The sequence below is a fragment of the Antennarius striatus genome, chromosome 14 (genome assembly GCF_040054535.1).
Source record: "Antennarius striatus isolate MH-2024 chromosome 14, ASM4005453v1, whole genome shotgun sequence".
NCBI classification, from domain to species: Eukaryota; Metazoa; Chordata; class Actinopteri; order Lophiiformes; family Antennariidae; genus Antennarius; species Antennarius striatus.
The window spans coordinates 4,664,156-4,688,837 of record NC_090789.1 but is presented as its reverse complement, the minus strand read 5'-3'; the positions used below and the strand labels follow the sequence as shown (position 1 = coordinate 4,688,837).

The 24,682-nt window shown below is 40.3% G+C and overlaps 2 protein-coding genes across 2 annotated transcripts in view; both read right to left on the bottom strand.

The window, feature by feature from the left end:
• The window catches only part of runx1t1 (RUNX1 partner transcriptional co-repressor 1), a 109,350-nt gene extending 108,757 nt beyond the window's left edge, over window positions 1-593 (bottom strand). Inside the window, exon 1 of the mRNA XM_068332709.1 lies at window positions 256-593. The gene's annotated coding sequence lies outside the window, so the exon portion shown is untranslated. The remainder of the gene's footprint in view (window positions 1-255) is intronic.
• Window positions 594-7,360: 6,767 nt separating this feature from the next.
• On the bottom strand, window positions 7,361-23,240 carry triqk (triple QxxK/R motif containing). Its single transcript, XM_068333033.1, has 4 exons — window positions 23,090-23,240; window positions 21,245-21,319; window positions 14,987-15,072; window positions 7,361-9,067 (listed from the first exon to the last, which is right to left on the bottom strand). The coding sequence occupies exons 2-4, from the start codon at window positions 21,303-21,305 to the stop codon at window positions 8,960-8,962; spliced, it is 255 nt and encodes an 84-aa protein (XP_068189134.1). The 5' UTR covers window positions 21,306-21,319; window positions 23,090-23,240; the 3' UTR covers window positions 7,361-8,959.
• Between the last annotated feature and the right edge of the window lie 1,442 nt (window positions 23,241-24,682).

Genomic DNA, 24,682 nt, shown 5'->3' with positions numbered 1-24,682 from the left:
TTCGGAGATCAACATTAGTTTGCAGCTTTGCATATCATTATCCTTTATTACAAGTACAAGGAAGGACTAGAAACAAAAGAATTCATGGCAAAAAAAAACTATGGAAGCTATTAAAGCTGATAGACGGGGAGAGGAATTCAAAGGGAAGACAGAAGAGAGACACACACACACACACACAGAGAGAGGGGAGACGGATGAGATAAAGGAGGTACGGGGTGTGTGGGAGACAACGGAGGGGTAGGTGGATGAGCTCACCCCAGGTTTGCAGGTGAGTCAGGGGGCAAGTATGCAGAGGATGTTCCCTGATTCACCCTGGTACTGGCTTGCATCGGGGCCTGGGATTCATCTGGTTCACCCCCCCATTTTACACTATCTGTGGTTGAAGGAGGATAGGTTGGGTCAGGGGTCTGTGTGTGGTGTGTGTGTGTGTGTGTGTGTGTGTGTGTGTGTAACAAGACGGTAAACAGAGTGTGTGTTCAGCTACGGGGGCGGAGCCGAGACAGGAACGATGATCTGGAAAATTTCAACTGAAACAGATTAAAAAAACTACCACAAGCTCCTGTTTTAACAAGTCACAGGCTTCACAATTGCATACAGACACACACACACACACACACACACACACACACACACACACACACACCCCCGCCATGTATAGTTACACACTTAACACCTGCAAAAGATTTGCAGGGAACTCTTCACTCCGTCTGGTCAAGGTGATGGGATGATGAAGACAAGGTGTGAGCCAGGGCAGTTTATACACATATATAAGGTGGTTGGGGTGGGGGCAGGGGGTAAACACATTTATATGACTGTTAACAATTTTGTTGACTTTCAGATGGTGGCAGGCAGACAGTGGAGACAAGCTGTGAGACGGTTTGGAGGAAAATATTTTTAATGCTCTACTTCAGCCTGTGCAGCTGCCAAATCAAAAAATTTGCCCTGCAAACATGCAGTGCATAATTAACGCTTGACAGTTGTTGTTTTTTACCACATTAAAAAAGGTTATTGTTGGGAAGCTGACTGTAAGAGCGAGTGACACCCTTGTGAACGATTGCACCTTCAGATTGTCGACAATCTGCTTCCAAACTTTTTTTGAAGGTGGGGTGTAGTTAGTGAGACACGTTCTGGTCAAAATGACCACCGCCGTGTGGTTTTAGGTGAGAGACTCCCAACGCACATTACAAATACAGCAAAAGAAAATTATGTAATATGGTAAATACCAATGGGTAAGACTATGTGGCTTGGCATCCTTGTATTGATGAGCTGCTAATGCCTCTGTGGGCTTATTTTGGCAGCCAGCTGGTTTATTGTCAACGGAGAGACGATCACGATGAGTGACACGTTTGAGAGCTAACCAAACAGTTTGCTTACTGCGGCCTCAACAGCTGAAAGACACGTCCAAACATACGGTACGTGTTCGAAGACAGGATTGAAGTCGGGTGGGGGTGGGACGGAGGGCGTGGAGACAAACATGGGATCTGCTCATCGGCCAGCGGTTGGTGTGTATGTGTGTGTGTGTGTGTTTGGAAATGAGAAGGTCACAGGTGTGTGCTCTATAATCAAACCATTAAAAACGGGTCGGTAAAGAGAGGAGTCACACACGTGTGCAAACACACACACACACACATACATGCAAACACACAAACGTTTCAAATCATGTCACACACACAAGTTGTCCTTCAGAGAGGTAACAATATTAAGCCTGTCTGTGTAAATGCCACTTTACCCTCAAGGCCTGTCAACTTCTCTCTCACACACAATGTACGTTTGTGTGTGTGTGTGTGTGTGTGTGTGTGTGTGTGTGTGTGTGTGTGTGTGTGTGTGTGTGTGTGTGTGTGTCGGTTTTAGCAGAGGGTATTTAGAAGTCAAATGCAAATATCACAGGAAGTTTTTTTTTCCCTCTCCTCTGGCGAGTGGACACCTGTTTAAACTGCAATGTCACTCAGTGTTCCGCTTTCTGCTCCGACAGCTCAGATATCCTCCTGACAGCTGATGTTGACTCTGTGATGACTTCAAGCCTTTGAACAGTGACTTCAAGGCACATCTTGACGGAAGAAGAAACTCCAAAGACTTCAGGTCCATCAGAACCCCCATTCCCCAGCCCTCCACTGTCCAACCAGTGACAATCCTGTTTCTAGTCTTCGAGGGATGACCATAACATTGTAATAACCAGTATTCAATATCGTTGGGGAACTCAAGACAATTAGAAACATGGACCAAAGCAGTCACAGACTGCAATATCCTGTGACACCCCTGAATTGAAAAATTTATCCTGACCTACTTGCATTGATCAAGGCAAGTGCTTTGATTTCACCCAGACCTACTTTCATAGGTCAAAGATCGAAGCTAGTGCTTTTCATAGCTCAAAGCAGTAGCTTTAATCTACGGTTTTCTCAAGGTCATGGTCATCCTCTCATTTTCATCCCCTTTGCTGCCTGAGTAATGTGCTTTTTGTTTTATCTTTCTATCTGCAACGGTTGCGAAGACATTTGGTGGACTAACTAACGGACGGACGGACGAACGCACAAACACTGACAATCACAATACAGTACATCTCCGCTTTGAAGTGGGATGTAATAAGCAATTAATTGCAGGAGTCAGATTTTCAAATAAATGCTTCAAACTCTTATCAAAAGGAACCTCCTTCTCCTTGCTTTTTCAGGACATTTTGTGACACCAAATATCAAGAGTGAACACGAGTAAGGAGAAAGAAAAAAAACACAGGAGAGCGGTGAATGGCTCTCTGTCTTCTTCCAAAGTCCATCTGACTAAATGATATCTGCCCTGCCCTCTGGTGACCTCTGGCTTGATGGGGCCAAGAAAAAGAACAGTTAGCAAATAGAGGAGGCAGTGTGTTCATCTGGGAAAAGACAGAAAGACGGAAGGAAAGACAGAAAGAGACTTCTAAATCAGAGACTCCATAACTGTGATCTCTAAAGAGTCTCTTACTGTCTTGAAAGCAGGCTGTTCTGTTCTTTCATGGCTTCATGTAACGGTGTCAGCGTTCCCCGCAGACATCTATTCTATTGAGAGTTCTCCCTCAGGTGAAAAATAGTAATCACAAACCAAAATGGGCCAACACTCACAGAAAGACACACACACACACACACACACACACACAATTTGTCGTCTGAATACTGATGCCGCGTTCTGGTTCGTTACCCTGGTGTCATGTGATGTCTGTTCAGGTTTATTCACCCACAAAGAAGGAACAAGTGAACAAAATGGAGAGGTGAGCAGAGAGATTGATAGCCACCATCTTCTCGGAACATGTATCATTTGCCATTGTCGTTGTTGCCAAAACACACTGGCTGATGCTTCACCCTGTTAAAATGTCACCACTAATGACATGGGTTATTCTGCTCATCTAACTAATGAGTTTTTCCTTGGGGGGGTACTATCTTGCACAGGTCGAACCCGTGACTAGACGATGTCATAATGGCCGGTTGTTCATCATCTTTAGCTTAGAGGCTAAGAAAGTGAAGAACAGGTTGGAAGCATATTCACAATTTCCAGACTGGATGTATAACTTTCATTTTAAGATCCTCTAATTTATACCTACATCAATATTAAATTAAACATCATGCTTTTTGAAAGAACATTTGCTTAAACTTAACAACTCTGCAGCTACCTGGAGGCCCTTTCTTGAAAAATATCAAATACGACAGTAAAAAATTGAAAATCTGATATGAAATACGTTTTCAGAGGGGACCTGAGGGGTAATTTTATTTTTTTGTTTTAAACATAAGTCCTTCAAGGATTACATTTTAAAAAAAGGGTAAGGCAAACCTGTATTGCTTAAACGCTTCAGTGACTGCCGTTCCTTTTAACTGTGGAGTGCTCGCAGAGCTCGATGGTTAAGAAACAATCAAGTGAGCCAGTTTGCTACTTGAATGCGCTCATCAGTGCTTGCCTACTCTCTGGAACAGTGACTCGCAGAAAAAGGTAGGAGCTGAGATCTCCTTTCTCATTCCCATACAAAATACACAAAAACCAAAAGAATTGGGAGACAACCTGCTTGAGTTATTCCCTCAGGTAATCCTACGCTCACTGGTGCGTGGCCGAGCGGACCATTACGAGAAACGCGGCAACACTGCTGCATATCTTGGGAGTCTTTGGGGTATCATGTTGCCTCCGTCTCCCACGCTTTTGAGCTAATTTACAGACACCTGTAAAGTCCCAAAGACAAGACACTGTAAGCAAGCCATATGGCAAGCCATAGTACCGCTGGTGCCACGTGCCACTTGGGCTTATTAAATGAATTGTAGCTCAGGAATCTCCGCAAACCACCTTTTCCTGGTGTGATAAAAACCTTGTAAAGGCAAGATGAAGGGATGTCTTTGACAATAAACAGATGTACCCGATATCAGTTTAATGTGATAACAGCGTGCTCTGCTTTGTGATTTAACTGACGTGTCCAAGAGGGTTGACTCTGGACGGGTAAGTCTGGTTTGGATGGTTTACTCAGGGTGTTGAATCTCCTGGGAGCCGAGGGATAGGATGTCAGCTGCTACTTCCTGCTTTAGCCGGTAACAGGAACTGGCTTCATTCCAGTGATCTTGTGTGTATATGTGTGTGTGTGTGTGTGTGTTGCTTTCCGACACGGGGCTGGGCATTAAGCCCATGTACAGCAAAGCCCAGGTGTTCCTCTTTGAGGAACACAATGAGAGTGTGCAAACATGGAGAGACCGACAGGCAAATGGAAAGGGATAGGTATCAGGGAGAACACACCTGTGGAGCACCTGTCCTGTCTGGTCACAACACACTTATTATGGATGCATCAGTTGTAAACACATGTGTGTAATGTACACAACAAGCTAAAACCTCATGTTTTCAGTGACATTGTGAGTCATAGTTTTGTCCTCAGACCTCTTTTTTAGTCTCCGGCAACTTTTCAGTCACATTCTCTTTCTTCGGTCTTTGGTTTTTGTGTCATTAAGTACCACATCAGGGATTAAAGCCACGATGGGAGGATGTGATTCACAGCAGAATCCACTAAGTCTGACATTACCACACACCTCACAAAGCACAGGGGAATTTCTAATCCACCACACGGCGCAAATTCTGCTAATGCATTCATATCAGAGACACAGGATATAGAGGTCGGCAAGGAATTAAACACCAAAGAAGGACTGTCAAGTTCAGCACTGATATGGATGATCATGGTTAGTTTGTCATGCATTTCAATGAAGTGGGAGATTCGTAGTAAAGGAATGAATTTACTGTAAGAATTGATAAATGAAATACATAGAAATAATAATTATTAGGGGATAACACAGAAGTTCTTTAAAAAAACACGTATTTCCAACGTGTTCAAAATGAATGCAAAATATGTGAAACACGTGACTATGTCACATCTGACTTTGCCTCAGTGGAATCTCCACCACACTTATCTTTCATAAAATCAACTCCACTTGGGCGGATGCTTTACCAAGGCAAATAAAATCGACTAATGGACGGACTCCAGCTCCACACTCATTGTCAACTCTACAATGAGCAGCATATCCATCTTTACCATGAAGTCTGAGTCTTCTGCAACCAGTAAAAGTTTAGACGTCTTTACTGCTTTTATATACTTCAGATTTATCAGAAACTGAAGCCAGACAAGGTCCGCTCTCAATCCACAACCATTTTGTCCAATTAGAGAAGAGTTAAACCATTTAATCTGAGCTATCCTATACATAAATAGTCAAACACATGAAGAACTACATGAAATTTAAAACCATTACATAATTCACTCTTTCAATATGTTTTGCTCCATTTGATGCCATTTAAACATTAGCTTATACATCTTCAGTTGTGAGGACCTTGTGACTCTGGATCTATGCGCCATAGTCAGTAACATGAAATAAATCAACATATTTTAATTTTTAAACAGTTGCAGAGGCAGGGGAGGAAATAGTGGCAAATCGACCTGAGGAAGAAGAAAGAAGAGGGATGCTGGGACAAGAGGAAGAGTGTGAAGGTGTTATGTGCGAGACTGGCAGCAGCACTTTGTCACATGCATCATCAGTCCTGTTTTCCCACTATATCTCCCAAATGGAAGTGCAACTGTGTGTGCTTTCGTGCAGATGTGTGCATGTGTTTTTGTGAGAGAGTAGTAGAAGAGCCCCCCACCCCCTCACCCCCCTTGTGAGAAACTTGTAGAGTGTGTGTTTGTGTGTAGATAGAGATAGAGACTAAATGAGCTCCTGGCGGGACTGACCCTCCTCACTTCTCACCGGTCCGTCAGAGAGACTCAGCGCTCCACTGGAGCATGGCCGCAAGCATGGTGCTGAATACTGAGAATGCATACACACACTCATACACAAACAGAATAAGGAGATAGGCCACTACACAACCCCCCTGTGTGTTCACTTATACACACAAATCCACACACACACTGCACCAAAACAAAGGTCAATATTTGAAATTACACAGAAAATATGTGCATGTATGCTCACAAGATGTCACAGAACCAGCGGACAACGTGAAGAAAAACACGTGTTTGTACATGTCACAAGCAAAATATAATGAGAGGCAACCCGAGCATGTTCCGTGTTTGCAGTGTGTAAGGTTCACCAGCAGTCATAATTATGATTCATGCCACACATGCATGAGAACTGGCCAAAGTGTGGGAAAGCGTAGTAACATTACGTTAGTTGTGGGCGGGCGTGTTGCACACGCACGTTTCCAGCTAGATGTAATTACTCTTGGTGATACAAGTCACATGACTAATGAGCAGGATGTGGGCTTGCAGCATCAAGCTCATTTGTCACAGGATGGTAGGTAAAGCTTCAGCGCTTTTTAGCGTTTAGGTCCTGCTAAATGTTGGGACCGGGGGATCCCACGTGAACACAGTTATCTTGGCATGTGGGCCAATGAGAACTTTGCTCAGTATAATTCAATTTTAAAAAGGAACATTTTTTTCAAATTTCTCTTTAAAGCTTCTTCGACACAGTTATGATTTTATCCATCAATTTTTCAAACCAGACTGGCATTTAAGAGTTAAATACCAATACTCAGGTGTACAAGAGTAGAAGATGTTATTGCGTGTTAAGAGAATGTCAATGTTAATTAAAGTGCAGTATGCACCACACGGTTTCCTGTTAGATCTTTCAATGCAACTGTATGTTATATATAGTAGTTACAGTAACGTAGCAACATAAACAGGCTTTGCGAAACACTTCAAATGATCTGATGTACTGTAGCTGGTTGGTGAAGCTCATGGCAGATTCACTATATGCATCGCGTTTAGAAAAATGTTTCAAGCATTATTTAAATTTCCACATTGTTCAACAAAAGCAAAAGTATAAAACTCATTTATAATATATATCACAATATCCTGTAACTGGATCATAATAATACAAAAATCTAAATGTTTACATACAACACAAGCCTCTCGAGCATCTCATCTTGCCAAACATGGGTTTGAATAAATATGGCTGTGTTCTCCTTTCCATTGTGCTGATGTCAAAGCCCTGAGAGTCAGCGATGGTGACTTTTAAGATAACAGGAGTCAAAAATGCAGTTCTTTTAGCTTGAGCTATCTTTTGTCACAAATGTGAGTGAATTACAGATCTGCCACATTGGTGGGGGAGGAAATCTGAATGTGTCAAGGCCAGGGAAGAAAAAAAAGCCACTCACTGAAAGTATGGATGGACGCTTATCATAATGACTTCTTGGATGCGTAGTCTTTTTCCCCCCCTGTTTTACAAGAGGGCGGAAGGTCATAAGAGTAAAGGTGAAAAAACAGGGAGACCCTGAAAACTTAAAATCCATCTCAAGATTTCAAGGATAGTCCAAGAATACAAACAACAGGAGACGTAAGACTTGTTTTAGAAAGTGACTTAATTGGAATGAAAGACCAGACCTCTTGTGTGCTGTCCATGACCCTTTTATGCATTGCAATAACATCAGGTAAGAAAAAGTATATCGATTGCTTTTTGAGACGAAAATATTGCTTTTGCTAGTTAGGACTGATGCATGGCAAGAAAACCATGGAATATAGTGAACTGGCATGAAAGCAAATGGACTACATAAAAATAGCTTCTGACTCTGCACTTAGGTAACAAAAGGTCCCTCAAACAGTGGAGGCACTCGGACTGAAATTGTTAATGGAAGGTCAGTCGTTCCATCTAGCAGTGCTAGCGCACAAAGATCTAATCGCTGGACAAAAAGGCTTTGACAATCCATCATAATCTTTACCATGGAGACGCTTCACAACAATTCATACATCTCATGTAGGGAAAAAAAATATCAAGGTGTTCCTTATGAGAAACATATAGGCTCACCGTTATACAGTTATTTTATGTATGTAATTTCCATTTGAATGTAAAAATGGGGTCCTATTTGTATTGCTAATCCTTTGTATGTCTTAGAAACGATGTACTGTATATGCAGCAGGTACAACGTGTCGCCCTGTATTCCGCACGCATGTTCAATCATGGAGGCGGGCTTCGCGGAATCTAATCTCACACTTTGAGATCTCCAGATATCCGGGAGGTTTGCGTACTGGAATGTGAGGCAAGTGTTTGTCTCCGTGTGATGAGAGATTTACATTTTTTGTATTACTGGAGACAACAGCAGACGGTGAATCCGTTGAATATGATTAACAGATCACGGTCTAGGCTGTAGCTTGGAAGACTTGGGTAAAAAAATGTCACTGACTTTGTTTTGCTCCGAGATCTGAGCTCAGGGAAAGAAGAAGATTTTTAGAACCAACGTGTGGTAATGATAACATTCACTGTTTTCGCATGCTAGTAATTGACAAAATGATTCAAATTAAGAATAAAAAAATTCCTGACAATGACTTTCAAGAGAGGAGACAGTTCATCAACCTGGGCCATCTAAGAGAAGACTGTCGATCAGTCCCAAAGTTTAACACAAGTTGTGTTTTGGTCATTATATGTGATTGGGACTTCATGGTCTTTGAGTATTGATCGTAGGGAGAACAACGTCGTTGGCTGTTCTCTTATTAATCCACATCGACATCCAGATCGATTTCTGAACTCAGGTTGAGGAAGAAGAATGCGTAGATACAGAAGACAAACAGCAGGATTGCTGCAATGACCAGGAATGCATCCTGAAAAAGAAGAGAAAATGTCAAATTAATAATTGCATCTTCATCCACTTCCTACCAGCTAACCTTGATTTCATTTAGTTAAAACTCAAATAGTTCTTATTCCATTAATATGTAATTTGTAAATGTGCTTTAAAAGATGACTATAACAGTTATTAAAGTTTATTCCAACTCTTTGGGTAAAAGTCCGGTTTTATAAAAACAAAATTGTGTTTTGCAGGTAAACAGGGAAATGAAATATTTTCATTATTTTAATAGTGTGTTCTTTATTTGGCATTTAACTTTATCTACAATTACTTATTTGTTTTTCATAACAGCTAATCACACCAAACAGGCACTAATTTATCTACCTGTTTCAGCACAGTAACAAGTACTGTCTGTGCCACATTTGTAATTATTTAATTGCTGCATTGAGTCCTCAATTAATCCCACCAAATCAAATCCTATTATCCATGTGTTGGCGCTTTACAGCGACATTTGCATATTGTACAAGTTGAAGCAAGAACAAGCAGACGTGCAAAGCAGTGACAAACGACACGAGACAGATTGACAGAAATATAAATGATCAATATTTCCTGAAAGTTTGTGCTGATGGAAAAGTCCAAATGGACAAGCATGTGTTTTGATTTTTACCCACATTTGTGTGAAAGAGGTTTGATAGTTTTTCACACCTGGCTAGGATGAAAAGATCTGTTTGCTGGGGAAAAAAAGTGTAAATACAGCAATCACACATTGATTCAGGACAAAACAAACAGGCCGAAATCATCAAATTGGGCAGCAGAGGCTCATTCCCAGTCGAACCTCGGATCGGTTTGTTGGTCGTGAGAAAGAAAACGAACCAACAACAATTTTAAAGAAGATATTTCCTTGGCATGTTTTGCACCTGTTGGATTCTTGTGAAATCACATGTTAACTGCTGCATCCTGCAAAGAGTACTATGTCGGTCCATGTCCATTAAAATACTTAACAGACATCATACAATAATCTACTGCACAAGTACTGTAAGAGGCCTTACATTGGTCCTCTTTCTACCCGTCATTATTGTAGTCTGCAGCCTGATATATACAGTGATCCCTCGTTACTCGCGGTTACTGCATTCCAGGACCATCCGCAAATAGCGAAATTCTGCGATAAAGCGACAAACTATTTATTTTATTATTTACAGTAATTTAAACGTTTATAAACCCTCCCCATACTGATATTAAACCACCTTATAAGTGTTTTGCCTTTTCCCACACTCTTATAGATGGTTTGAAGTGCTTTTAAGTGTTTCTTTAAAAATACATAAGCGATTACTGTACTGAGAATGACTGTTGACAGTTATTTGTTCATGAGTGAACAAAGTATAGAAACGTAACACAAAAAAATTATATGATTTACCTGAAAAAAAAAGAGATCATGGACAGAAGATCAAAACTGTCGAATTGTCCCCCTCTGACTACAAGTCTCACTGATTACTTTCTGAAAATGTCGGGATGGGGGACGATCAGACAATTCATGAAGTGTGTGGAAACCTTAAGGAGATGATTCTTACCCCATGAGCTAAGGGACGGCCTCCGCGTAGAAGCGAAGGTAAATGTTTTGGAGCCAGAAAAACGAATGATCCAAAATGTTCTCTCACCCAACAGGGTCTCAAGCACTTTGGCTGAAAAGTTAAACTTTCAAAAACGTCCTATTTCTTGGGGTAGGGGTGGGGGGTTGTTATATTGGTTAATTGTCAAACAAATTGAGCCTTTCCAAAGGAGTGGCATTCCACTTGAAAACAGGAATTTGGAGCGCTCGTTCATTATGTGGCGCTCACTCGATTACAATCTTCATCAGCTGGAGTTTCATTAGGACCACTTAAAGTATTGAACAATGCCAGTTATTCTTTATCAAGAGAACTCATTAGCAGCAAACTTTCAAATCAAAACTGGAGAGCTTGGAGAGCTTTAAAAAAAGGAGAGCCGACGGCAGTCTGACGGGTTTATTAAAAAAAGAAATAATTGATCTGAACATGGAAATGAGCTTTTACATTCAAACAGCGCCACGACAACAAAGGTGATGTGACGGGTGGATTCAAATCTTTGGACCACAATAGAACAAAAAAACCGATGTTTGCATTAATCCTTAAAATTCCTCCGGTGTGACAACGCTGGAAACTCTCTGAGCAACTACATCAAATTATAACGGATAACTGTTGCATATTTTTATGACAAGCAAAGGACTTAAAAGGTTACAGACAGAAAATGGGAAAGCAGCGGGCAACATGATACTAAACAGAAAAAATAAACAACAAACAAAAATGTACGAATGACATTTAGAGAAAATAACACAACACACACACACACACACACACACATACACACACAGCACTGAACATTTACCATTCTGGCCAAATGACAGAGAAAAAAGACAGAAATGAAAAACAAGAGAGAGGAAAAAAAACAAGCCAGTGATAAGGCTCGGCATAAGCGAGGGATGGTGGGGGCGAGTAATAATTTCTCTCTGACGAAGGGGGGCGCAGGGGGTAGGGGATGGGGAGGGGAGGCAGACAATTAAAAGGCATCACAGCAGCCACTGCTATCTGTGTACATGTTGTAGTGCCTAGTCATCAGCAGCATTGGTCTTCATTAGCCTCAGCCCACATTTATCTACATCCCAGCAGCTCCCAAACAGCTTTAAGTCCTCACTTAATTGGAAAACTTTTAAATTTCATGCACTTTAGTTTCATATATTAACCGCCAGGCTTCCACGACTTGATTTACTTTTCTATTTTGCCTCGGCCTGCGAGAGAAGAGGACCGTTATCGAACCACGTGGGTCTGATTGCGTCGCATGTTGTGAGTCGGGTTTGTATTTCTGCCGTCTATATCAAGGAGGCAGGTTTCATGCACGTAATCGTTTCGCTGAAACAAAAGCGTTTTGTTTGTTCCTTTCTTGGCTTCAGGTCTCAGACGGGAGAACAGCTGCTTCCAGTGACTTGTCAATGAAAACACGCTTGCCACTCGAGTCGTCCCGAAGCACCTGCACTTGATTGAGCTCATCGTTTTCCAGGAAACAGATGAGGCCGACTGCGCCGGCTCTTACCTCGTCTCACAAACACACACCGTCAGACGCTAACACACAGCCCACATGCTGATGAAGACCCCTGGATGGGACCCAAGCTTATCATCGTCTTCATCACGTGGCTCTCAATGCAACGACGGCATTCTGCATGCTGGGAGCCGGGTCCCTGTCACCGTGGCGACATCTCAGCACACATCCCCTCATCTGCTCCTTTTATTCTACTACAGGATTTGTTTGTGTGTGCGTGTGTGTGTGTGTGCGTGCATGTGTGTGTGTGTGTTTGTGCGTGTGCGTAGCAGACCACCAGTACCAGCTAAACAACAGTTGGTGCATTTGGATTGCGGTTGGTGAGCAAATTCCATCTGTCACGGCAACACACAACCAGCCATTATGTTATATTTCATGACTGGTAAAACAAAAGTAGTTGATGACTTCTTATTTTTATGTTTTGTTTTTTTGTATTCATATTGTGTTAACATTTGCGTCGTGGTTGTACATGTAAAAATCCTGCTTGAGTCTTCTGATGTTCGGGAAATGAATCTTTAACCTGAGATACTTTCAAACTACAGTAGTTTTATTGATTAATATAAACACTATTATTTTCAGATAAATAATTAAAATTTTTTTAACAATCTAACAATGTCAGTGATATTTTGTGTCAGTTCAAAATAGACCAATAACAGGATCATAAAAGAGCTTCTCTTCATACATCTTTATAATTTTTCACCATCATCATAAAACAATGCATTGAATCTTTATGTAAACAAGCACACAAACAAACGAGAACGTGAGAATGGATAAAAATCTGAAGCTGACGGAGATACTCAGGTCTTACAGACAACCAGCTTTGTGACTGAAGTTAGTTTTGTATGATGAAACACATGTATAGCTGTATCCAATATCTGAAATGATGAAATGGGATGGAATCACACACACACACACACACACACACAAAGAAATACTCATTATCAGCTACTTGTCTGTCAACTCCGTTAGAACTATTTTTCACGACTTTTGAGGCTCAGCCACTGAGTAACAGTGAGGGGAACCAGTGAAGAACCAAACACAGGGCTAATCTCCCAATCAGGGATGGCAACAGGCTTTTATTTTTGCCTGTGCTGCTTGCTGGTGTGCTGGAGCTACTTTGAAGATCCACACTTCTTCTCTGGGAGAACCGACAGGAGGTTGACTCCCAGGCTCTCTCTTCATCTCTTTTGTTATGACCTGAAAACATCCAGAGTTTAGAAGCACCTGGACAGGAAGCGTATCGGCACATGTGGTCCGGAAGCAAACACACTGTGACTCAACATGTGTGTATAGCATGCGGTCTGCTTCTTCTAGGGTTAATAAATCGAGCATCCTGACCACTGATCACCATTGTGGGAATAGAAGAACTCCCTATCTCGCTTCCTCTTTCTGATGCTGTAAAATCTTTTCCTCTGCCAACTCGCGCAGACTGTCCTGCTTCTTGGTACGGCCCCGAGACAACGTCCCCTGGCATCTGTCGGAGTCTCTGCGCCCGCATGTCTGCTGGCCCTTTTGAGATGCCAGCTGCGTCTGAGACCAGCGTCTCCACCAGAGATATGGCGAAAGAGGGAGAGGAGAGGGAGGAAGAGACGAGATGCTCCACACAGTAACTTTCCTTCAAAAACTGCAGCCAATCATGGCCGTCCACCAAAGGTTCAGAGAAAGAGAGGCTTTCTGCTGTGATCACAGAGCTGTGCAGAAATCACAACTTTATGGCTCACTGAAAGAACTCCATGGGAAAGCAAGCATGACGAAATATCCATTACATTTGGGCTGCATTTGAATCAAACTCGGGGCCAAAGGGTTTAAGTCAGTTTAATATGCTTGTCCCAGAGGTATTTTTAATCCAACCTCTGAAGGTTCCCCTCATCTTGGGCGTGAAAAACCATGAATTATTCATAAGCAATATCAATATTTCAAGATATGGACTAATCTAATTGGATTAAAGACATGCTTAATGAGGCCTTCCGTGTCTTAGAGATGCATATTTTAAAACCTGACCATTTTACCCAGTGTTTAATCCTCACTATGATTTGTTCATCTCTGTGTACTACATGCCAACATAAGCTTAATAAGGAAGTGAAGTCTTTTGGCTTGTGATGTGGTGTAAACAGAACTGATTTGCAATGCGACATACAATAAATAAAAAAAACTAACAGTGAACACAGATTTACATTTTTAACAGCTATAGAAGTCACTGAGGACCACATTGTATCTGATGGGATTAGGAATTCCACAGAAGATTTATAAACTCATGCGAGTAGATTCATAAGGTCTTAAGCTACATGAATAAAAACTTTTTCTTTGTGAACTGATGGAGTAAAAGCATAAACAGTGTTTGCCAGAGTGATGAATGTGGAGTCATCCATCTTTGCATGCACCACAGCTCCTGATCAACGCACTGTGAAAAATAATGCAAGGAAGAGACACGGACATTCTTATTCTGGCAACACCCTCACCTCCCTTTAATTTTACATTACCCACCTCTATCCATCTTATCACTGTCTTATTATCTTCGTCTTCTATGCTCGTTATAATTCCCAAACATCCCTCACTGTCTGTCCTTGTCCATCTCCAATGCTCTTTTACCATTGAAAAACAACCACTGGATTTGAATCCATCCAGGAATTCACTGTGTCTTAAAAAGCCACGTTTTCAGTTATAATTCTTGTAATCACTGAGCTTCAGAGGAGAAGCAACAAAACACATAGTCTCCAGTTAGACAGATATTCGCAGGAAAACGGCTGGAAATAAAATAATGATGGTTGACATAAAGAGGGAAAATCAGAATCACAGATCACGGACAAAGAAACAGGTCTGGACATTTAGGCAGAAGAACAAGTCTCACCCTGAATCCTGAGGAGTTCTTCTTCGCTTCAGCTTTTAATCGCGTGGCTTTTAAGACTGATTTGGTCTTTTTGTAATCCTGCTTACCTGAAAGACAGAAAAAATAAACAGTAATGGAGTGAAGGCCCTGGAGCACATCTGCATCACACCTGCTGATGCTACTGAATTTCCTCCTGTGGAGGAGGGCTTGTAAAATCAATTTAAATCTCAGTGATAGTGATTTCATTTAGTGCTGGTTCGTAACAAAGTTAAAATGGCAATTACAAGTCTTTTGTTCAAGGCATAGACCCAGACCTAATGACGATTGCTTCTGAGTCAGTCTCCCTTATTGTATTTGATTACATTCAAAGGACAACTGAATATCAGTCCAGACAAACAACAGAAAGTTTGAGTTCAGGGAGAGGATACAGCAAGTCAGTTGAGCTCAGTTTGATTTCTAATTGTTTCTTTTGTCAGTATTAAATATGATTGTGTTGTTTTTTTAAACAGATTTTTCAAGCTCTTGAAATCAATGAGAAATATCTCTTCATTAATAATATATAAAAAATAATGGTTAAAAATAGACTTGCACCATTTCTAATATCCTCTCTGTCAAAATGATAGACAGGAAATTCTGTTGTGTGGCTGTTCATTTAAGGCCTATAATAAACACTGATTTAACCACATACAAGAAAGGCCGGAGCATTTTTCTAAAAAATACTTTAATTGATTTCTGCTTTGTAAAAAGTGTAAAATAATTAAACTCACCTTCACCTCACCATCTGCATATGCAGGTTAAATACAAAGAGTCATTTCTAGATTGAGCTGCAAACATTTTACCTGTCCTCATTTGACTTCCCATGGGCTCAACCCTCAAGGGTGAGTCATGTGGACAAACCGGCCACCTGGCCAACCGCATGTATTTATGTGTGTGTGTGTGTACTTGTGCTTGTGTGTGTGTGTGTTCACATAAGCTGTTCCATGAAGCAGTGGCAACTGTCTAATTCGAAACAACACAATGCAGGAAAAGGAACTTTGATAACAATGGGGTAGAAAGGCAGCAGCTTGCCCAACAGTATGTGCTCTCATGGTTCTATCTTTGTAAGAAACCCCAGATTGCACACAAATCAGCAAGATGTTAATTTAGAAATCTAGGGACAAGTTTAGAATTAAGAGCAGGTTTAAGTTGAGAGTGGAAGTTTGGCGTGAAGGCCAGATGGTGAATAAATGGATGTGCCTCATAAGGAGAGACGACATAGACCACGTCGCTGAGCCTGCTCCAAGGTTTTCTCAGTTGGTGACGTGACATCCGAAAGCTGTTTTTACTCCCAGCCAATTAAAGACTGCATTTACAGCAAAAGAGAGAGCAGGAGAAGCAGGAAGAAATACTCATTAGCTTCTAGTGTTTACTCTGGATTCTAATTTTCTCCGGACTGTATGTAATGTCCTCAATAGAGAGCGACGGAAGGGCAAGAAGCTCAAAAGGCTAACAAGCTCGCTAAATGACAAATTGTGCAATACAACAAAAGTCCACTAGCTGCGGAAATTTCACTGATGCTAGCCAAGTTAGCCATTTCCTATGTTTGCGACTAGGCCCTTATGTCCTTGATTATTAACAACACAATTAATTCATAGATGACATTCTTCAACATCCTGGGTATGAGAGAAGTTACAAAGATCAACATGAAAACCAGGTATCCCAGGCAACCGGACATCTTTTGTGTCCAAAGACAAAGAATCATTAAAAATGCTGATGTGGATTGACCCCACCCCCACCCCCATTAACGGTGCAACACTTGTGTGTTAAGTGAATTAGATCAAGTGGTATTTGAAGAGAAGTGAATGGACCACGACTCCTTAACTACGGATGTACAGCCGGGTTACTCTCTGTTCGGAACAACGTGGTCACATAAAGAAAAACACTAAAACAAATCAAAATTAAAGCCATCTGGAGATTACATTTCAAAAGAAACTGTTCGAACATATCACAAAACTGCTTCACAGACGTGCAGATTATCTGTTTCTTACTCATTAAAGATGCATAACGTATCCCGAGATGCCATGGAGAAAGGATTTTAATATGCTAAATGATCTAAACTCAACACAATCACGACAGTCTGGCCAGAATCAATACTTAATTTGAGCAAAATCAGGATAATCACAACAAATAGGAGCAAGGATTGCCAATTTTGGAGAGAGTTACAGAGAAATGCTGTGATGTTATTACACTACAGCGGTGCAGTTCTTAAAGCCATATGCTGCCTTTCTCCTGTGGTTTGTTTGCATGGCTCAGACCATGTGTACATACACACAATCACACAAATAAGGACACACACACACACACACACACACACACACACACACACACACACACACACACACACACACACACACACACACACTCTTTTATGATCACTCCTATTTGTAATTGCAACACTTTAGACACTTTCTGTCATCAATTACCTGTGAATGGGCTACAGGCTGTCCTCCTCTCCTTTCCCTCTTCTGGCTGCCACCCTGAAAAGGTATCACTGCCCCCCCATATAGCAACAACAATGCGACGTCTCAGAAAAATATTAGCCTGTGTAAGACAGTCCTTAGTGCCTGCTGAGAGGTTTCCCTGGGTGTGTTTTTATGGCGGTTATCACTGATTTCATGTCAAGAAGATGAGAGAAAAGTGAAAGCGGTCCTCTCCCCCCTCAGACCACTTACTGTACATACCCTTAGATGCCAGTTTTTTCACTCGTTTGTTGTTGTATTTACCCGTAAATGTTGTCTGACTGACACCGGAGAGAAATTATTTTTTATCTTGAGCTATCGTTTTGCTCTGAATAATAAAACAGGTAGGGGGTTTTAGCTAAAATTAGCTTCCGGTGATTGAGCACTCAAAAGAAGGAATACATGTGATTTATGTGTCACATAAACTGTCCATTAAAGTGATGCTAGAAGAAGAGAAGACATCTAAGAGTACTGTAGCCGCATAACTGTAGTAATAAGAATAAACATGAAACCTTTAAACTGTGTCATAGCAACTCACTAATTCTACTCATTAATTCTGTGCCATTTTTACTGCATAGCACTGTGTCATCAATAATAAGAATAAAAAACCATGTCAAAATGTATAAAATGCAATGCTACGATCTGTATTTGCAGCAGTGCAATCCTCTACAAAGTGAAGCTACAATATGGATGACACGTTTTGAGAAGAAGGTGGCAGTGATGGGAAAACACAAAGTGCTGCTCAATGTAAACGGTAAATGGACTGTAGCACCTTTCTAGCCTGACCATAATCGCACAATCGCTCACTCACCGATGGAGCAGTCACTGAAAGCAGTTAAGGTTTGGTATTGTACCCAGGGGCTCTTTGGCATGTGGACTGCAAAGGCTAGAGATCGAACCCCTGTCCTAATGAGGGGAAAAACTGCACTATACTCTGATCTAACCGCTTCAGGTACGACAGACTGTTGATGGAGGCAAGACAACCACTGCTGCAGATCAGTTACTGTCCATTTAAACTATTGACTTTTACCTAATGCTTTGTTTTATGGAGTGTGACCGATGAAGCAACGGCGAAGCATTTAGTTCCCCCAATGAATAACTGAGTAGGTCTTGGCCCATCTGTGATTTTGACATCAAATTTGCAGACAATAACACGTTTTGCTGGTCAACATAGAATCAAGCCAGGTCTGCATGTTTACAAAGCTAAAGTACATAATCAGTCATAACTATATAAAGAGGAGCTCAACTATACCTGAAGAATCCACCATGTGTGGTTTGGTTTGTGCCACTGGGGATTAGCTGTCCTGCATAGATACTACATGCAGAGTGATGAGGAGTTTTGGATGGATGGACAGACAGACAGACATACCACACCACTGAATTCTCTGAGAGTCCTGGGACAATTGAGGCAGCCCACTGACAGCATGTCTGACAGTTCTGGGTGTCTATGGCAGCTTAATAGTCAGGGACCACATGGTGCGGATCACTGGCATCTGCCAGAGTGCGTGGTAGTGGAATTGGAGCATTGCCCAACATGTAAGTTGACGGAGGCAAAATTTTCTAAACCGCAGGACCTGCAGATGCAAATTTTCAATTCTGTACTTGAAATATTGGGTGTATGCACAATTGCAGAGGTAATCAGTGACCGCTTGCATTTCCATGCAGCAACGCTACGGTTTTATCTCTCCTAAGGGTAGCTTTGCACAATTATAACAGGCTTAATAATGGTATTTAAATAGAGTCAACAGTGGCTGTTTGAGGGCCATGCGACACGACAAAAGCACTCCAGCAGAGATGATGGTACGTCTCAACAACCAGCCGGACCACTGCTGATCTTTCATGAATAAGCCATCTTATTAGGAATTCAAATGACCATGTGTGTCTGATTCTAGCTTTAAAAAAAGACCCAACCCCATGCTATGTTTCAAGATTTTCATCTCCAAGGCAGCCCACTCCTCAACTTTTTCCGTTAAACAGAGGTTCAATGAAATTTTCCACTGGCCATTCTTTTCAAAAAGAGAAATTATTGAAATTAAATGGTTGGAATGAAGGTGAGAGGACCAAAGTGTCTCTGACACTGTGTTACATACATTTGAATTGATGAATTGTGCTGCAAAATGAGTGGAGGTAAGAGGCACAATTTTTTCCAGCCCTGGTCAGGAATTTCACAATTGGAGATGAGCTTGTTCCGTTATCCGCTTCTCATCTGATGAAAGCTTTTACAAAATAACAAGTAGTTAAGGGATACCCGTGGACTTAATCATCTTGTTTTCTTGTGCTTTAGAACACCAACAGCCTTTACAGCAATATGGAGAAAACAAGACAAAACATCTCACCAGGTTTTCACGCGCCAAAGAAAGAAAATGATTTGATAATGCCACCCTAAACTTTCTTTATTTTGGAGAATTAACAAGTTCAGAGCAGGTTTGGAAATCAGGATTCATTAAATGTAAGTGCCTTTATGTAGTTTAAAGTGAATTGCTTTATTTACTGTATCAGTGAGGTACTGACTGAATCTAGGAGCAGAGTGAACTGCTTCTATAGATAGTCTTGATGAGCCGCGATTCTTCCCTGTGATTTCATCCCAGTATTCAACAGTATACGTCATAATGTGCATGTTCTTGAAGTAAAATAAAGAAGGTTTATATATCAGGCTTTACCAGCCACAAAATTAAGTGACTCCATTACTGGTATTACTATAGAAGCACACGAGCAGAAAGATGTTTGTCACTTATTTTAGATAATTTTTCTACTCCTTCAACAAAACAAAACAAAAAACAACTTCAAGGATAACGCGTCTCAAATAACTGGTAGGGTGTCAGAATCCTGCTAATTAATGTTCACTTTGGACAACTGATAAAAGAAATCAAAAATAACTTTCAAACAAGATACAAAATTGAAGATGACATAATTGGATGCAAGATATAATTCAGAAATGTGCTGTAGTTCAGTGCACGTCTTTTTCTGTCCTCTGGAGACGCACTATACAGTATATACTTATTTGTTGGAAGTACCAGTATTTTCAAAAATTTTCTCACATATTTTAAATACATATTCCAGATCATGTCAATCTTTAGTGGATTGTGTTCTATATTTGTGATTCTTGCCAAGTGATCATCTCAGCTAATTCTCACATTCCTCGAAACCCAAATATTAAGATCAGTACCAAGTTTTTATTAAGGCTTCACCATATTTGCTGTCTTGTACTTAATCAGACTACTCCATCGGACCTTCCTGGGATTTGGAGTATAATCTACAAGCCTTCAAGGAAAGCTAAGTTTCCCTTTGTGTTGGTATTTCCATCAGTCAAAGCAGCTAACAATTATCCAGCTTTGCCATTGGCAACCTTTTATTTTTTTTCTACAAAAGGAAAGCAAAGACAAAAAAGACATGATAGGAGTTGTAATTATCACAGCTGGCAAGCCAAAGGGAACCAAACTTTAACTTGATACCAAGCATACTGCCTTGATTAGGCCTTTGGAAAGGTTTGCAGGACTCTGCAAAGGGATTGAGCAAATTCCTCCTTTGCCTTTTGCGTAAATGACACAGACATCCAAGAGTTCAACAGCTTGTACTGAAACTAAAATAAATATATGTATTTATAAAATGACACGCCCGAGGGTCTAGCAAATTTACTCTTACAAAACAAAGTTAAAAAAAAACAGTGACCATATCTTTAAATTTTGCTGGTGTCATATCAAACTGAAATAACGTATGTTGTCACTTTGATTGCAGAACTTTGAACAATTAAATCTTTTTCATCAGACTGACCAGAACTTACCGATCTGTTTACGGTACTGATCTACTAGTAATCTGGTTGAACTGGCATCTTTCTTCCCCATTCTTCTTCGTCAGCCTGAGGAGATACGAGAAGAATAAGTAAGAGAATGTTATAGCTAGGTCCCAGCAATACTCCTGATCTTTCAGTCAAGTCAAATGTAGATATAGAATCATTCTGGTACTGTAGCAAGAAATAAAAGGGTATCAAATTTACACAATCATAGAGGTGTTACATTGGGCAGATGGTTTATCTTCAGCAAGCATCCACTACATATAATAAAACGGTTACATCCTTCAATGTGCATCATTATACTCAAAGAATATGCATTCATATCCATCTCATTTACTTTTAAACCATGCCAGCTCACAGGGAAAATTTAAAAGGAAAGAGCTAAAAATACAGACACATACATGTGTATAGGAGATATAGAGTCACTTGCATCATATATTCTAAAAAGATAAAACTAATTTGCCCATCATACATATTTCTATATGCCTGTATGGCTTCTTTCACTCTAAATTCTAGACAGGCTTCTTCACAAACACACTGCATCAATCAATACTGTAGGCTTTTGTTTAAACAGTGAAAATGAAAATATGAGTCCAAGGGCAGATAAATAAAACATCTTCCTATTCTAATTATAATTTTTTTAAAACATAAGATTTATAATCATGCATCATTTTATGTATGTAAGAGAGGGGACACAGGAGAAGACAGAGAGGATGACATTAAAAGACAGCCTCCTAGGCCAGGGTAAAACAGGAAAGAAACAGAATTAGCGTACTCAGGGTGTTTGGCTCATTGTTTTGCTGACTGATATCTACTCATGGGAGACTGCTACCTTTGGATATTTAAGGTTTTCCTTACACTAAAAATGCTGTCTTCACCTACATTTCAAACACTGTTGTAGGAGGTGTTAAAACCAGAGTAAGAAAATTAAAGGGAAGTAAGAAGAGCATGATCGAAGAGTGAATTCCAAATAATGTGTAATGCTTTCAGAAAGACACAACAGGCTCCAGGAAACTGCAGGCGATGTTACACCATGCAACAATATCACAATATCACATCTAAACACAAATATTAGCTTTTATTGCCCTGAACAGGGTTACCACAATCACCATTCTAAAAAAACCCCCCACACATATGGGTACCGGTAATTTGAGGGAAAGGAAATTAAGTATACCGCTGAGAACTAAGCAGCAGTGGAATGTAATAAAGTAAATGTCCCTTGGTTAATGCTTTTCAAGTATTTTTTTTTTGGTTACTTTAAGGACTTATTCTACTACGTTACAGAAGGACTATTATTCTCTACTATTGCTACAATATACCTTTTCTTTATGTTACTTGAAGGATTTAACAACTATTATACTCTACTAATACTACAAGGTACTTTAAATATTAGTTCACAAATTAAGATTTTTTTTTTTGCATATACAGTACATCTTTACAAAGATGTTATAAAATCTGTTATGTCATGAATTAAGCTATCCCACTGTCTCAACAATGCTTGCTTTGCATACTAATACTTCTTTATCCAATGAAAATTGCAGCATAAATTACAACACACTGCAAAGACGTATTGTGTAAGTGATAATTTTTTGAACAGGCATTATGGTAATTTAGCTTCTTCAAATTCTGTGTCAACAAGCATCGTTTTTCTTTCCGCAGTCCCTGAAATAGAAAATCATGGCGTTTGAATGACACACAATACGTTTACAGAGCTCCCATTTCAACGTTAGGCAAAAGTATATGTCATTATTATATTGTTCATTACATATAAACATTGAAGTGGAGATATAATGCCTAAAAGTCGCCTTCGTGCATTGTATTTTGGAAGATACTTACTGTTCTTCTTTATGTGCTGCTTAGTATAGATGTTACTGCATTCACGCAATAGCTGGTTGCATTATGTGGACAAAAAGACGTCAGAACAGTCAATTTTATTGTACTTTGGTCCAATTTCTCCAAAGCGCCAACACACCACTTTGCACTACTACTTCCTGGTTTAGTCGGCAGCACTAATAACGGACATAGCTTTCCTCCAATCGGACACTGGAATGTGCACAGCCGACCAGTAGCACGCGTAGAGGGCGGGACATAAAAGAAAAACATTAAGACGGGTCCACCTACAACTAAAACCACACCCCCTAAACTTCAAATCACTGCCGTCTGTCACGAGCCTACGGTGGCTGACGGTGACGAATTGAAAAAACTTTTTTTTTATTCTAGTACGTGGTGATGTTATGAGTTCATTCAAAATAGTAATACTCTGCTACTATACACATACAAATATTGTTTTGTATGTACCCCCCCCCAAAAAAAAAAAACATTAAACAGGAGGAAAGTTTAATATTTGGAATTAAAATGTACTATATTGATGAAGTGAAGAAGTGAAGTAGGTATATTATTACTGTTCTTCAGATTCTCCAGCTTCATCCAACCTCCAAAATCATGCAACTTAGATGGATTGCTCAGACCAAACTGTCTATAGGTGTGAGTGTGAGCATGTGTTTCTCTATTGCACATGTGTCAAACAGTTTGACGCAAGCTCAAGGCCCGGGGGGTCAAATGAGGCCCACGAGAGCATAAAAAAATCAGTGTCTAAAAATAAATAGGTCAAAAGCACGCTTTGACCAAAAACTACATTTCCCACAATGTAGTAATTAAGCCCATTTTAACTCTGACAAAAACGTTGTGACCAAAGTTAATGTCCTCACGTGTTTGATGTTATTTGTCTTCATTCACTTGCACAGTTTGATCCTTGATTGATGGAGTTCTGTGGGTTTCATAACCCAACAAATTAAAAGCATTTATAACAGAGCAACAAGCAAAAAAAAAAAAATTCTGTGCAAGTGTAATGTTTGTAACTTGAATAAGCAATAAATTCAGAGTTATTTAACATTAAGGAGTCGTTACATTTCTGTTACATTACATTGAGTTACATTTATTTACATTTAATAGTTACATCTGGCCCTTTGAGGACAGCCGTTATACTGACGTGGCCCTCAGTGAAAATGAGTTTGACATCCCTGGCCTCTTGTGTGGCCCTGTGCTGAACTGGTATCTCATTCGGGGTGTACCCTCCCTTTCACCGATAACCAGCTGGGATTAGGCTCCAGCAGACCCATGACCTGCTGGGTGGACAAGCGGCTGTAGATTAGATGATTGCGATTGTCTCGTGTACAAGAAAATGAATGGATGGATGATTATGTGCTCCATTCCAGCACCTCAAAAAAATGCTAAAAAAAAAAAGTGTCGTCCTAAAAGTAATTGCGTATTTACTAACTGCAATATATAATACATGTACAATACCACTGTCCATTAACAATATTTGTGGTACCATTTTTGAGGTACTCTTCCATTTCAGAGGATAATACTTTAATGTTTACTGCATTTACCTAACATTTGAAACTCGTACTATGTAAATCATACATACAG

Excerpts from the sequence above, each read along its gene's own strand:
- triqk (XM_068333033.1), bottom strand. The coding sequence starts at position 21,305 with ATGGGGAAGAAAGATGCCAGTTCAACCAGATTACTAGTAGATCAGTAC. Across the intron at positions 15,073-21,244 it reads TCAGTACCGTAAACAGATCG|GTAAGCAGGATTACAAAAAG; the intron begins GTAAGTTCTGGT and ends TCTGTCTTTCAG. Across the intron at positions 9,068-14,986 it reads AGAACTCCTCAGGATTCAGG|GATGCATTCCTGGTCATTGC; the intron begins GTGAGACTTGTT and ends CTTCTTTTTCAG.